Source organism: Mus caroli, unplaced genomic scaffold, assembly GCF_978045245.1.
Source record: "Mus caroli unplaced genomic scaffold, Mus_caroli_1 scaffold_13, whole genome shotgun sequence".
In the NCBI taxonomy this organism is placed as follows: Eukaryota; Metazoa; Chordata; class Mammalia; order Rodentia; family Muridae; genus Mus; species Mus caroli.
In genome coordinates this window covers 45761633-45776841 of record NW_028227268.1, presented here as the reverse complement: position 1 = coordinate 45776841, position 15209 = coordinate 45761633, and the positions used below count along the sequence as shown (strand labels likewise).

Genomic DNA, 15209 nt, shown 5'->3' with positions numbered 1-15209 from the left:
GAAGTCAGAGCCTCAAGGAGCTAAAACTTCCTCTTGTTGCTTGGCATAGCTTCAGCACTGGGCTCGGGTGACTGGTGGTAAAAATCTTTCAATAATTAAGTTATGTGAAATCTTCAGTTGTCACTGACTGTGAAAGTCAAGCCTCTCCCCGGACTTGTCATGTCACAGTTGTCAGGCAGTGTTGGGTGAGATGTGCTCTGGATTTTTGCACAAGTTCAGGCTTCCCTGTAACAATGCACCCGTGTTAGTAATATCCGGCCCCTCCTAGTAACCTAGGTACAGAAAGGCTTAGACCTTGTGAAGATGTGCTTCACAATTACTGTCTTCTCTAAGAATCCAGAAAGGGAAACAGACTTTGAACCCAATTTATCTCAGTTACTTGACCCTACTGTCATAAAGTGTTCAAATTCAAGTATTATAAAGGATCATGTCGGGGACATAATTCAGGGTTCCAGGCAGAGGAAGAGCTAGGTGAGGAAGTCAGCTGCTGGGAGCTCGGCAGGTAAGTGGCTAGACAAGGGACTTTATTTGGAAATTTCGGTGTCTTAGAAAGCAAGAGACCATTAGTTCTTCCCCCTCTCAGAGTAGTGTACAGCCTCAAACTCTCCAGCTTTCTGTTTTGTTTGTTTGTTTGTTTTAATTGTTTGTTTGTTTTAATTGTTTGTTTGTTTGATTTTTTTGTTTTGTTTTGTTTTCTTTGGCTTGGTTTTTTGAAACAGGGTTTCTCTGTGTAACTCTGAAGTTTCTGGCTGGCCTGGAATTCACTCTGTAGACCAGGCTGGCCTCGAATTCACAAAGATCCACCTGCCTCTGCCTCCTGAGTGCTGGGATTGAAGGTGTGCACCACCACGGCCCAGGCACTCTTGAGTTTTTATTCAGGCCCCATATTAGACTGTCCTTGAGAAAAGTTGTGGTTTTATCACTCTTGGAGGGCTCTCCTTTCTAAACTCCATGTATCCTTGTGTTGCTGGGGATTGAACCCAGAACCTCCTACATGCTGCAGCAGTGCTCTCTCTCCCATCTACTAAGAAAATTCCATGCATGATCGGGTTCTAAAATCATCACTTTTTCATAGTGTGTGTGTGTGGGGGGGGGGGGGGGTTGGGGGTTACACATGCCACAGCACACACTTGGAGGTCAGAGGACAACTTTAAGAGTTTGTTCTCTCTTACATGGCATCTGGGGGTTGAACTCAGGTTATCAGGCTTACACTAACAAGCCCTTTTACCTCTGAGCCATCTCACTGGTCCCGAGGTCCTCGCTCTTATAATAGAGTCATAGCAATATTTTGGACAAGAAAATTTCAATTACAAAATGTTCTGGCTAATAGTAATCGCATCTTATTAAAATATTGGTAGAGGCCTCCCTGTAGGAAGCACTCTTGGTCCTGTCAAGACAAGCCTAGAGCAAGGGAGGAGTAGAGGCGCCTCGAATTAGTCAGATGTTTATTTCCTGCTTTTAACAGCTAATATTCATGATAAGGGACAAAATACCAAGTTGTTAGTGCAAACGGAAGGACCAGGGACTAGAAGAGTCCAGGAGCATCTTTTGAAGGGAATGAATATTACTTTAGTCAGAAGGACAGTTGTGAGTGTGGCCTTGGCAGTCTCGGGTTGGAATCCTGACCCTAACATTTGCTGGTTTTGTGCAAATGTTCTGGGAAAATTGCATTCTTGGGTCAAGAGGTTAATTGTTACGGAGCATGGTAGCGCACATAACTAACCCCGGTGCTTAGGAGCTAGGAGTGTCATAAATTCCAGTGTGGCTCACTAGGGCTATGGAGAAAGACTCTGTCTGAAAGAGAACAGAAATATGATTGTCAGGCTTAGTTGTGATTGAATAAATATCTGTGAAGTTTATAATAGTGTCTAGAAGTTATTCCATACATGTTTCTGTCCTGTATGTAGTAGTCGTAGCAGTAGTCCTCCTCTTTATCTGTCTGTCTGTCTGCAGTTCTAAACATCAAACCAGGACTCTGCACACTTGAGGCACAGTAGAGCTATCTGTAAGGGAAATAATGTATGCATGCTTTTTCCACACATGCCTGGGATATCTTAGGAGGATGAGGCAGGAGCGTGTAGAAGGAAACGAGGAGACCTTGTTTACTTGTTCTTGATAGTCTCCATGTCTGCAGCAAGTGGGCACGCTTGAATCTGTAGTAATTTCAAGAACTGCCCATGATGGACTAGAGAGATGTTGCAGTGCTCGGAAGCACTTGCTGCTATTGCAGAGGATATGGGTTTAAATCTCAGCACCTACACTGCAGCGAACAACCATACGCAATTCCAGTTCCAGGGGAATCCAACATTTTGTTCTTGTTTCCTTGGGTACACAGGTTCACAAGTGGTACACAGACATACATGCTAGTGAGATACCCAAACACATAAGATAAACATTTTAAAAGAATTCTCTGATTGGAGAACAGCTTTGCAAATATGACCCAAGAGAGACTCTCAAAAAAGAATGACTTTGCTCAGTTAGGACCACCTGAGAATGGAAAATCCATTTGTCTTTCTGTTAAAGTGACACATCTCTCCCCTCTAGGGAAGTTTTTTTTTTCCCCTCTGATATCTATATCTATATCATTATAGTTTTTTTCATTGCCATAAAAAAGTTAAAACTAAAAGAATTTATTCAGACTTGTTTAATTAAAAACTAGGAGTGTACCATTACAGCTGGGGTGACTCACTTGGGACTTTATTTTAAATGCCTAATTGGAAGAAAGTTCATAAGATCATTGTAGAGCAAAGTACAAAAACAACTGCATTCTTTACCTCCAGAAGGTCCAACCTGCATTCATTAAAGATGGTGTGGAAAATCATCAGGCCACTGCAAGCATGCCAGCTTCTCTTAGTGGTTTTATCTTTGCCACAGGGGAGAACAAGTAAGTTAATATTGTCTATGACCTCTCTTTAGATTAAAAAAATTAAATAAGTAAATTAAAATAATGATCTATAGATGTTGGAAACAACTTTAAGTTACAGTTTGGAATGGCTACCCAATACAATGAATGGTTTAGGTTATAAGAGTCAGAAAACATTTTAAACAGTGGAGGGGTGGGGTAAAACCTGTTTATGGCTCTGATTTATATAAGACAGGATGGAGTGTGCTATTCTTCTGAGACTGTATCAGAATTTTCACACTTTTAAATGTATTTTAGTACCAATTTCAAGTGAGATAATCTTCTGTGTATTTGAACATGTCACTTACAGGAAAATATTGTCCACATTTTTATCTGTATCCCTGCCTCAAAGTAGCTTCTCTCCTCTCTCAGGTTTTAAAATGCTTCTTCATGATAAAAAAACAAAAAACAAAAAACAAATTAGTCAGAAGACTGAAGGTGTGGCTTGTTTGTAGAGCAAAGTGCTTAATTAGCTTAAAGGCTCCAGGTTCAATCTGAAACACCAGGAAAGGAAGCAAGGGGACTGACTGGGTTGTAAGGATGCTTGCTCTGCAAGAATGAGAATTAGCATTTTCATCCTGCATTGTAAAAGCAGGGCATGGCTACGTGTACTTGTGGCCCCAGCACTGAGGTGTGGAGACTGGTGGAGCCTGAGCACTTACTGGCCAGCAGAGCTTAGATAGAAAGCTTCTGGTTCAGTGTGAGACTCTGCTCAAGGCTATAATGCACAAAGAACGGGGGAGGACACCTGAAGCCCTCCTCTGGCCCTAGAATGTGTGTGTATGTTTCCAGGCACTGTCTGTCACACTTACTGTCATATTAGAAACTATATTGATGCATCTTTTGGAAGCTGACCTAGCTGCAGCTGGACCTCTAACTTTTGTTACCTGCTTCTGAACCAGGAATATAAAAGCTGGAATTCAGGCATTTCTTACTATGCAATGAAAAAAAAATCACTAAAAATCAGAGCAAAGCACAGAAACAAAAACATGCAAACTGTGGTGGTGAATGCCTCTCATCCCAGCACTCAGGAGGCAAAGGCAGGGGGCATTTCTGTGACTTCAAGGCCAGCTTGGTCTAACTCCAGGACAACCAGGGCTACATAGTGAGATCCTGCCTCAAGAAAACAAACACCATCCTGATTGTGCACCCCACAAAACCTTGTCTATCTCATGGGTCATAGCCATTTAAACATATTTAAATTTTACTGTATTGTTTAAATTTTACTGTATTGTCCTTTTTTGTTTTGTTTTGTTTTTTTGTTTTTCAAGACAGGGTTTCTCTGTATAGCCCTGGCTGTCCTGGAACTCACTTTGTAGACCAGGCGGGCCTCGAACTCAGAAATCCACCTGCCTCTGCCTCCCGAGTGCTGGGATCAAAGGCATGCGCCACCACGCCTGGCTGTATTGTCCATTTTTAAAACATGAGGAATGCAAGAACAAATTTGTCCATATTCCTATTATCTAGCAAGAAAAGTATTTTTAAGTCAGGTTTTTTGTTGTTGTTGTTGTTTTGGTTTTTTGTTTTTTTCGAGACAGGGTTTTCCTGTATAGCCCTGGCTGTCCTGGAACTCACTTTGTAGACAAGGCTGGCCTTGAACTCAGAAATCCTCCTGCCTCTGACTCCCAAGTACTGGGATTAAAGGCACGCACCACCACCGCCTGGCTTAAGTCAGTTTTTGTCCCTATACATATTCAATTTCAATGCTTGTGATAATTATTAGAGATGGCATTTATATTCTACCTTTGGACTTATGTATTAATATTTTTCCATTTTGCTAGACTTTTTCAAGTCCTTGCTTTCCTGCTCTACCCATCTCCCTCAGCAAGCACGCCAAGTTTGGTATCTCTCCACTTTAACCCCATGTCTACCAGTTCTAGTCTATATAAATATTTGATATCTTCCCAAGACTTTTCTTCTTGAACAACCCATATAGTTTTCCATCAGACTATTCTGAGATTATTTTACATACAGTTTCTAACTTGGTTATCAAACTTCACTGTACATTTGAACCACCTAGGGTTCAAATGCTCCAGTGCCTAGGCTACAGTTCTGTCAACCAAACAGATGGCCTGGGTATGAGTCTAGCATCAAGATGTAAAAGATCTCTGGGTGAGCAAAATTTGGAGGCCACAATTTTTAGTATTTTTCTCAGTTTAGCTAATAATACATTATGTCCTGCTCTCACACCTGACTTCCCAGCACTTGGCAAGCTGAGGCAGAAGTGTCTTCGGTCTGAGAACAATTCACCAACCAAACAAACAGAATAGGTTGTGTATTTAATCTCCTTGTAAAACTATATAGATTGATTAAATTATTTTTAATTGTTGAGAGTGTCTTCGATGGCCTTGATGTATCCTAATTCATTTAAGCAATCCCCTGTGGATGGACATCTTGGTTAGATATCTGCCTGTCTTAACAGTTTTTTCCCTATATCCTCAGGCTCTGTTTTAACTGTGAATGGTAGAACTGAGAACTATATTCTGGACACTCAACGTGGTGTCCAAGCATCTCTGGAATGTGCTGTTCAAAACCACACCAGGGATGAAGAACTTCTCTGGTACAGAGAAGATGGAATAGTAGATCTGAAAAATGGAAACAAAATCAACATCAGTTCTGTCTGTGTCTCTCCCATCAACGAAAGTGACAATGGAGTCCGCTTCAGCTGCAAACTCCAGCGCGATCAGACGGTGTCCGTCACAGTAGTGCTGAATGTTACCTGTGAGTGAAGGGGGAAGAAAATGCCAATCAGCCTTGGATGTCTGCCTTTGAAATTCTATGCCTGCCCTCCCACATATGGGCTCATATTGCCCAGGCTAGCTTCATACTCACGGGCTCAAGTGATTGTCCTGACTCTGTCTTTCAAAGGCAGTCACTGTGTCTAGCCTATTCATTTTTTTTTTTTTTCCTGAGACAGGGTTTCTCTGTATAGCCCTGGCTGTCCTGGAACTCACTTTGTAAACCAGGCTGGCCTCGAACTCAGAAATCCGCCTGTCTCTGCCTCCCGAGTGACCTATTCATTTCTTGAATTAAAAATGAGGATTCTTAATTCTTCTTTGTGAAACGTGCCTGCCCATGCCTTTTAGCTGTGTTCCTATTTCCTCATTAATTTGTATCAGCAGCAGGGCCTGGTTGTACAAGGCTATATAAGTCTAGCACTAATGTGGAGCCTGAGGCAGAAGGATTGTCAGTTATAGGCCAGCCTGGGCTACACATTGAGACCTTATCTCAAAGACAGCAATAATAACAAAACAGCAGGCATTCCGGAAGTAGGCTGGATGTCAAAGAGAATGTTTTAGCTTTACTTGAGTTGCACTGATTTTCTTAAAGGGCAGTGTTCCTGCGTAGAGGACTTGCTTAAACAATCATTAACATTAAATAGTTAAAATAAAGGACAATTAGTAGGATCTTTTCACAAATGGAACTATTGTACTTGGCAGTTCTGTTTTCTGTTCCAGCAGCTTCCTGTGTATCTCAATTACTACATAACATGCCTGTCAGATATGGATACAGAATTCAAGCTCATTCCAAAGAGCAACCAAATGTCATTTTTTTCTGAGAAAGTTATAAATAACACAGCCTACTCAGGGTCTAAATATTCAGTATGCAGATGATACAAGCCTCATTTCCCTTCTTCTTCCGGTCTACCTCCTTCCTTAACTGCCCACTCTTGAACCATTTTATTCATTTCCTGGGCCTCTTCCAATAAATACAAGGGGCATAGACAAGAACAGAAACCTGGCTTGGCCATTTTTCCTCCTAGATGTGAGAAGAAGGGCTTGGTGGATGGTGAGGGTTGGAATTGTTTGGTGAGGATGTATGTGTCTGACCATCCATGAGCTACAGCTGTTCTCTCTGTAACCAGAGGCAGGAGGATTCACTAAGCCTCCAATAGAGGCAAGAGTCACCACAGTTGGATGGTGTCCAGAAGCACGGCATTCGTTTGTTTGTTTGTTTGTTTGTTTGTTTGTTTGTTTTTCGAGACAGGGTTTCTCTGTGTAGCCCTGGCTGTCCTGGAACTCACTTTGTAGACCAGACTGGCCTCAAACTCAGAAATCTGCCTGCCTCTGCCTCCGGAGTGCCGGGCTTAAAGGCGTGTGTCACCATGCCCTGCTGGCATTCTTTGTAAGAGGGCCACTGAGCCAATGTAAATATGTGGCCTTGGCAAATGCAGTCAGGCAAAATGTGAAGCTTGAGGGTGTGCGTAGCTTTCCAAATCGCCACCGCATTTGTAATAGTAGTTAATTAGCACGATATTTGCAATGGTAGTTAGCATGTTTGTAATGGTTGTTAGCACAATGGCCTCTGTAATGGTAGTTGGCATGACTTTGTAAAGGTATTAATTAGTAGGACAGCAGATTCGCTTCTTTACACAAACGGTCTCAATTTTCACAGCAAAGTATTACTATCCAACTTTTTGTTTCTTTGTTTGTTCAGAGGAAACTGAAACTTTAACAGTTAAATAGATGTCTGAAAGTCACAGTAAATGACATAACAGGAATTAGTGCTAAATCTCATGCCTGTCTTTAGTGTTGTGCTGTTTTAGCCTACCCTTGTACAAATTGGGTTATTACATTGTTCAGAAAACAAGGACTGCTTTTGATTTTTATTTATTTATTTATTTATTTTTTGAGACAGGGTTTCTCTGTGTAGCCCTGGCTGTCCTGGAACTCACTTTGTAGACCAGGCTGGCCTCGAACTTAGAAATCCACCTGCCTCTGCCTCCCAAATGCTGGGATTAAAGGCGTGTGCTACTATCCCAGTTATTATTATATGTATTATGTTCCTCATCATAAACAGCTTCTGGTATATCTTTTTTTTAAGGAAAAACATAAGTTATTTGATTTTATTATTATACATATATGAGTGTTTTAGCCTCATGCATATTTGTGCACTCTGTGTGTGCCTGGTATTCACAGAAGCTGGAAGAAGGCACCAGATCCCCTGTAGCTGGAGTTATAGACAGTTGTGAGCTGCCATGGAGGCAACAGGAATTGGATTTGGGATCTCCAGAAGAGCAGCTAGTGCCCCTAATTGCTGAACCTCCCCCGCCCTTCATGGTCTATCTTTACTACCTTTAAAGTGCTCTGAAGAGAGAAGTTGAATGTTTGCCATTTACTCTCAAGGCCCTAGATCCTAGCTGTGTACACAGTAAACAATAGGCATTGTGTGTGTGTGTGTGTGTGTGTGTGTGTGTGTAAGGGGTGAATTACGCCCCTGAGAGAGATGGAAGGAAGAACTTGAATTGCTGACAATGGACTCACTACTGCGTGCCCCTAACGAATCTTGACTGCTTGACTCTTACAGTTCCTCCTCTTCTAAGTGGAAATGACTTCCAAACTGTGGAGGAAAACAGCGATGTAAGTTTGGTTTGCAACGTGAAATCCAACCCTCAAGCGCAAATGATGTGGTATAAAAACAATAGCGCCTTGGTTTTAGAGAAAGGCCGTCACCAAATCCAACAGACAAGGGAGTCTTTTCAGTTGTCCATCACCAAAGTCAAGAAATCTGACAACGGGACCTACAGCTGTATTGCCAGCTCATCTCTGAAAATGGAGACCATGGACTTCCACCTGCTTGTTAAAGGTAACTCTCTTCAAGTAATTGCACAGTGTGATGCATAAGTCAGGAGACAGGCTCTGTAAATGTCATCAGTGACAAGTGATGGGACTGTTATGATTTATAGTGAAGATTCCCATTGGGAAATCATCCCCATCTAAGAACATTTTCTTGAGGAATTCTGTCTGAGTCAGGCTTGATGCCAGAAGCCTTTAATCTCAGCAATACTGAAATCTAGAGCAGGAAGATTATGAGTTCAAGTCCTGCCTGGGTAACTTAGTGAGACCATGTCTCAGAAAAACAAACAAACAAGCAAGCAAACAAACAAACAAACAAGAAGAGCTGGAGGCTGGGGCTAGGGCTCTATGGGGAGGGTGCTTTCCTTGTATGCAGGTCTGTGTTTGATCCTGGGCACTGCTCAGCAGAAGAGTACCTGCTTTTAAAGGGGGAAATATATATATATATATTTTTTTTTTTCTAAGCCAGGAATGGTAGACCCACACTTTTAATCCCAGCACTTGAGAGGTAGAGGCAGGCTGATCTCTGTGAGTTCAAGGCCAGCCTGGTCTACAAAGCAATTTCTAGGCTAGCCAGGGCTACACAGTGAGACCTTGTCTTCAGAAAGAGAGAGAGAGAAAGAGATTAGAAGAATCATGTCTACTCCATATAGACGACTGGCTTCGAGCCAAGATCTTGTACCAATACAGAAAGCAATTCTGGTTCAGCTTTTTTGGGGGAAGAGACTTATACAAATTTCCTCCAGCACTGATGTATGCAGGAACTAGCTGTGAAGTTCGTAGTCTTTTCCGTGGATGGGGAAGATGGCGAATCAGAGCCTTCTCCCTTGGCATTCTGTGCTTGCTATACACTCAAGTTTATCATTCTGTGATAAGGAGAACCAGGGAGGTTTGGAGTGTTCTCCTTAGACTTCTTTTCCTTTCTAAAGATTTCTTCAGTTTGCTGTGTATGAGGGTTTGCCTGAATATATGTATGTGCACCCTATGCACGCGCCTCCTTGGATTTTTTTACTTAGACAAAGAGGAAATTGGAATGCTTGATGCTGCAAAGGCCCACTGCTCCTTTGCACACATTTGGTCTTGGGCACGTACTCAGACAAGCTGAGGCTCCTGCCTCCGGCTGGAACATTACTCACTCACCCATTGCCCTTCTTGCCATCTCCCAGGAAACAAACCAACCTCCTGCCTGCTTGTCTGGGCTGCTGTCACCAGAGCATGGCCTTATTTTCCCCCCACACCAGGGAGCCTGGGATACAAACACAGTAGATGGTGGGGAGGGAGAGTGACTGTTGGTTGACTGCCCTGTCACTGTGGTTACTGAGCTGTTTATTAACTTGTCCTACAGAGCAATGACAGTATGCCTTGGAGCTTGAAAAAGCAAAAACAAAAACCTAAAACAAAACAAAAAGAAAAACCCCAGCCCCATGTCCAAAGGGCAGAAGCAATGGAAGGAATACCACGTCGAAGCTTGTGGCTTTTTAAAATCTTCCCCAGAGTCTTAATAACTTGGTGGGGTAAAAACCTCATGTGGTGCCATCTTAATTAGCAATGAGACCATACTTGGAGACTGGGTGATTATAGCATCTCTCTTGGTTAGGGGAAAAAAAGAGCATAATTGCTCTATAAGCACATTTTCTAAAAATCACACAGCTTGTATGGCAATCAGCAAATTGCTTTTTAGGTGGGCAGAAACTTGTTTGGGGTGGAATTCTGCCAAACTAGCCTGTTTTCTTATTTCTTTTTTGCTCTGTTACTTCCCAGGCTGTCAACAGCTTGCCTTTCTAGCACACGTGGTCCGCTGCTGGCACTCAGTAGCACTTGATGCCAAATTTTCCACAGGCTCTCCCTGGCTTCACAGCTCAGTGGGGGGGTGTTTCTAAAAGGCTTGGAAATGCTGAAAATGACGGGAAGCGCCTGGCCACCATAAGATTCAGCGCACATGTTAGAAATTATTTTATCATAATGGTCTGGAGGAGGGGACACCGAGTCTGGTCACAGATTGGAACACCAAGGGAAGGAATGCAGGAGGTTACACGTGTCTCCCAACAGGAACTTGTAATGCAAAGTGAGCCAGTAGGTCAGTAAGCTTGATTTGTAGAAGGCAAGCTGTCACGTGTGGCTTCCTGACTTCCAGTTTGGTAAAAGATATTCCGATCTGTGACTGTGATCTGATTTCTACCCCTAATCACCTGGCCTTTTGCTTCCTGATAAATTTCTTTGGTGTATAAGTAGAGCGGTCTCCAGTAAGGTAATGACCTCAGTATATCCCAGAGTTGATTAATACAAAGCCAGAGCTCTCCAAGACGACTCATCAGGCACACATCTATGGAATGGTTGGCACCATGAGAATAATTGGGGAGGGGGAACAGCTAAGAGTGTGCAGGAGTGAAGGATGCTTTGGAGCTAGGGTGTAGCTCAGTGGTAGAATTTCTGCTTGGTATGTGTTAGGCCCTGGGTTCTATCCCTAGCACTCCTACACACAAAAAAACTGAGGGATGTTTAATTTATTTACTTATCCCGCCCACCCCAAATATCCTGAGCAGGAGCCAAAAGCAAACAAATAAACTTTGTGTTATGGGCATCAGGATACAGATCAGTGGACTTCATTTCCAAGCAGGCACGGTGACTATAGTTCCCATCACTGTCCTGGTGGAACTCTTTGCCAAAGTTGGGAAGACTGGAGTCCTACTTCCTTACAGATGGTGTGCAGCCAGGCTCTTAAGCAGTACATGACCCCATCACATATCTAGGTCAAGAATCATGCCAGGCAGTGGTGGCACACGCCTTTAATCCTAGCACTTGGGAGGCAGAGGCAGGAGGATGTCTGAGTTCGAGACCAGCCAGGGCTACACAGAGAAACCCTGTCTCAAAAAACCAAAACCAAACCAAACAAACAAACAAAGAAGTTGAGAACCAATGTTCTAAGTGTCTTACCTGCCTGGGGCATTAACATAGTACAGACTACTGTTGGTGCTGCTCTTCAGACCCACTCATGTCTCCTGTCTTTCTTAGTCTGGGGAGCCCTTTTCACCTTTGTCTTCTTGCTCTCCCATCCCTCTTCTCTCTCTTTCCACTTCTGAGACTCCTCCTAAAAACTTTTGTGCTTTTAAGAAGGCATTGACTTCAGTTTGCTTCTGCTCTCTGTGTGGCAGGAAAGAGGGGGAGAGGTGGGTAGAGAAGCAAACAAGCAAGCTAGCTCTGGGCAGTGCTGCTGCATGCCTTTAGATCGTCCAATCTCTGCGAGTTTGAGGCCAGCTTGGTCTACAGGGTGAGTTCTAGGAGAACTAGGGCTTACACGGAGAAACCCTGTCTGGGGGTGGGGATGGGGTTGGAAAAACACAATAAAGAAAGCACAAAATGGCTGAACAGTCACTTTGAGTGAGGTACTCAAATTTCAGAAACTCCTTTCACAAAGGAATGGGTTCAAAATCTGCATTTGTCATTTAACTCTGTGATTTTGGATAAGTAGCCTAACCTGTCAAAATCCCCATTATGCCTTATCTTTTAGGGTTGTTTGGAGGATTTAACTAAAAGGGTGATATATGCAAAGTGCACATGCTTGGTTCATGTTAGAAACACAGCAATATGAAGTATTAGAAGTTGACTGCTTTCTCTGCATTTGCCTTCCCAACAGACAAAGTTTTTGTCATGCCGGCAGAGCCCATCATTGCTGCTTGTATCGTGGTCTTCCTGACGCTGGCTTTTGCCCTGTTTTCTAGGAGGAAAAGAATAATGAAGGTACCTGAGTATTTTGAGATACTAGGGCACAAGTCATCTAAGAGGCTGGCTCTATGCTCAGTGATAGACTGCACGCCTCTCAAGTACAAGGCTCTAGCATTCATCCTGTATGTCGCTTTATAAAGGAGAGAGATGCATATGAACAAAGCCTGAGTAGAAATACAGGAGCTTTAGAGTTGGTTTTCCTTCCTTTTAAATCTCTCCTGCCAGGTGAGACAGTGCACACTTGTTTTCCAGTGCTGGGGACATAGAAGCAGGAAGATCTTGAGTTTAAGTCCAACCAGGGCTGCATAGTCAAATCTTCTTTGAAAAACAAAAACCCCAATCAATAACTTTCTCTTTTATCGTTGCTATGGCACCCTTGGTGCAATAAATAAACACAGAGAGGAACAGACGTCTGCATGCTCTCCTCTTGGATACAGCCACATGCTCTGCTGTGGCCGACTGGAGTTTGAGTTGTCCAATGGTTGACATCATTGTGTACTGTGTCTCAGAATGTGTGCATGCTTAGGCTAATGGCTCGCATTTGACTCTGTGAGATCACTGGGGCCAAAGAGGGCACATGACAGAAAACCTCTAAACAGAGCCAGAATGCCCTAGGCTGAACTCATCAGCCAGAGAGCTGCCTTCTCCATGCAACAGTAACTAGATCTGATTTGGGGCAACAATGTTTCCCAAGAAGAAACTTGTCCCACCCTCTATTCCAGTCCAAAACATTTTTCCAGAGAAAGAAAGAATGGGAGGGAGGGAGGAAGAAGAGGAAGGAAGGAGGAGAGAGAGAGAAAGGAGGAAAAGGAGGGGAAGGAGGAGGAGGAGGGAGGGAGGGGAAGAGGGAGAAGGAGGGAGAGGGAAAAGAAGAGAACAAATTGGACAGAGAAGATTGTTTAGTAGGTAAGGGCACTTGTGGCCAAGCCTGAGGACCTGAGTTCAAATCCTGGAGCCCATATAAGGAAAAAAATGGACACCTGCAAGTTGTCTTCTGTCCTCAACACATAGACTAAGTCATGACACTCCTCCACCATGTACATACACACACACACACACACACACACACACACACACACACACACACACACACACACTGATTTATCTCTATATCTATCTATCTATCTATCTATCTATCTATCTATCTATCTATCTATCTGTATATATAACCTGTGAGCCCTAGAAACATTCTGATTAAGACTTATATCTTCTCAAAGTTCAATCAAGATCTATCCACACGATCAAAGAAAATGAACTGAGCCCACACAGAAGGCTGCACTGTAGCTCCACAGCACCCAAAGCCACGCTGATGCATTCAAAATGCTCACAAGTACCCTGTGCTTGCCTTTTAGCTCTGTGTGAAAAAGAATGACCCGAATTCAGAAACAGCTCTGTAAGTGCTCTCTGGCAGAGATAGCAGTAGGGGGTGGGGACTGGGGGGTTGGGGGTGGGGTTGGGGGTGGGAGTGGGAGGATCCGTTCCTTAAGCAATGAGCCACAGAGAATGCCTATCCCAGGCAATCCCCTTCAGAGATGGGAGGCCCTGGAGAGGGGTTCAGAGGAGAACACAGTGGAGAGAATCCTGCCTCCACTTTAGAGGAAGAGTCGGGAAGGTTTTCAGAGCAGGGGAGACCTTGGGGCTTTCTGCCTATTCTCTAAGCAGGTTTAGCCAGGGCTTGCACAACTGCATTGCCACACAAGCGACTGAGGGAGCTTGTCCTGGTAGGAGCCAAGGCTGTACCGCATTCCCACAGCAAGCCCTGCATCCTGTGTGCTGCTTCCTCTGCACAGCGTTCCTTTAGCCAGCACATGGCAAGTAGGTCCTGTAGAGCAAACAGAGGCCTGCTGCTGTAGAGAATGGATTTTGTGTTGAATTTCTTTTTGTTGCTACAATCATTATTTGAATTAATTTCTTGATTCATTTCAGATAAAACAAACAAACAAAAAAAGCGGAGCTGCCACCTAACACGGGAAGAGTTTTGCATCAAGACCATCTCAATTTGTATAATGTCATCTGTATTTATTGCCATTTTTAAATTCACTCCTGTCAAATTGTCAGAGGTTGTGAAGAAGTATTTAGTTAATTACTAAACAGTTGTTATGACCAATTTGATCTACTTATGGATCTGTGTAATGGGTAAGGGTTCAGAATAGAAAGATTTGGGTAAGGTCACTCCCGAAGTATGTTAATTATTTTTCAATTTATTCCTAATAGATCGGTAACCACTTACTATTTGACTTCTAGTTTTCTACATGGGAGATTAACCGACATTTGGATGCTCTAAATCAGTGCAGTAGGTGAGACTCGAAGCAGAGACCAACATAGAACGGTGATGTTTCTAAGATGCCAGGGAGCCTGTAAAGATGCAAACTGTCTCTTGAGTTCAGTGTCATCTCATTAATGTTTTGGGACTAAAGGAGGGAAGACCTAATCTCAGAATGTAAGACATTCCTTCAAGTGGAATAAATTTTGTACCATGAAGATTTTAGTATATGTCCTCGTTTTTCTTATCTCCACACAGCTGACACTGTCATAAAGCTGATGTGTGGTGTGGAACATGTGTGCAAAGGGCACGGACTGGGGCTGGATAGCTGGACGGTGGTGCCTCCCTCAGTATCCGGAATCATTTGCATAGCTCTATCTGTGTGCCCGATGAGTCAGCATGTACTCACGCCATAGTATCAACCTCAAACTGCAGCACACTTACTGTTCAGCGATGACTCCCTCCACTTCCAGTCTTTCCTTCCTGTTTATATATATATATATAAAAGAATTTATGCTTCTCTCTCTCCTACAACTGAGATAAATCCAGCAAGAGACAGCACTGCCCAGAAACATCTTTAAGATCTCTCCAACAATCCACCTCTAACTTGAAAGAAATTTCTTTTCTGGTTTGTTTCTTGGTGTTTTGAAATATTTGGAATTAAATCTGGTGTACTTTACATCCTAGACAAGAGACTCCGCCTCTCCCCTCTTCAGAATGTGTCTAATGCAATAAATAGGCTAGA

General features: G+C 43.2%; 1 protein-coding gene across 2 annotated transcripts; it reads left to right on the top strand.

The window, feature by feature from the left end:
• Positions 1-2706: 2706 nt before the first annotated feature.
• On the top strand, positions 2707-14676 carry Tmigd1 (transmembrane and immunoglobulin domain containing 1). Of its 2 annotated transcripts, XM_021178391.3 has the most exons (6): positions 2761-2884; positions 5345-5623; positions 8210-8488; positions 12113-12216; positions 13554-13594; positions 14128-14676. In XM_021178391.3, the coding sequence occupies exons 1-6, from the start codon at positions 2806-2808 to the stop codon at positions 14129-14131; spliced, it is 786 nt and encodes a 261-aa protein (XP_021034050.1). In that variant the 5' UTR covers positions 2761-2805; the 3' UTR covers positions 14132-14676. The 2 variants fall into 2 exon arrangements, with proteins under 2 accessions (XP_085685396.1, XP_021034050.1); XM_085829270.1 differs by lacking the exon at positions 14128-14676 and having other exon boundaries at positions 2707-2884; positions 13554-13598.
• Positions 14677-15209: the final 533 nt, after the last annotated feature.

Coding starts and splice junctions, on each gene's coding strand:
- Tmigd1 (XM_085829270.1), top strand. CDS start 2,707: ATGCCTAATTGGAAGAAAGTTCATAAGATCATTGTAGAGCAAAGTACA. Junction 8,489..12,112: donor CTTCCACCTGCTTGTTAAAG/GTAACTCTCTTC, acceptor CCTTCCCAACAG/ACAAAGTTTTTGTCATGCCG. Junction 12,217..13,553: donor GGAGGAAAAGAATAATGAAG/GTACCTGAGTAT, acceptor CTTGCCTTTTAG/CTCTGTGTGAAAAAGAATGA.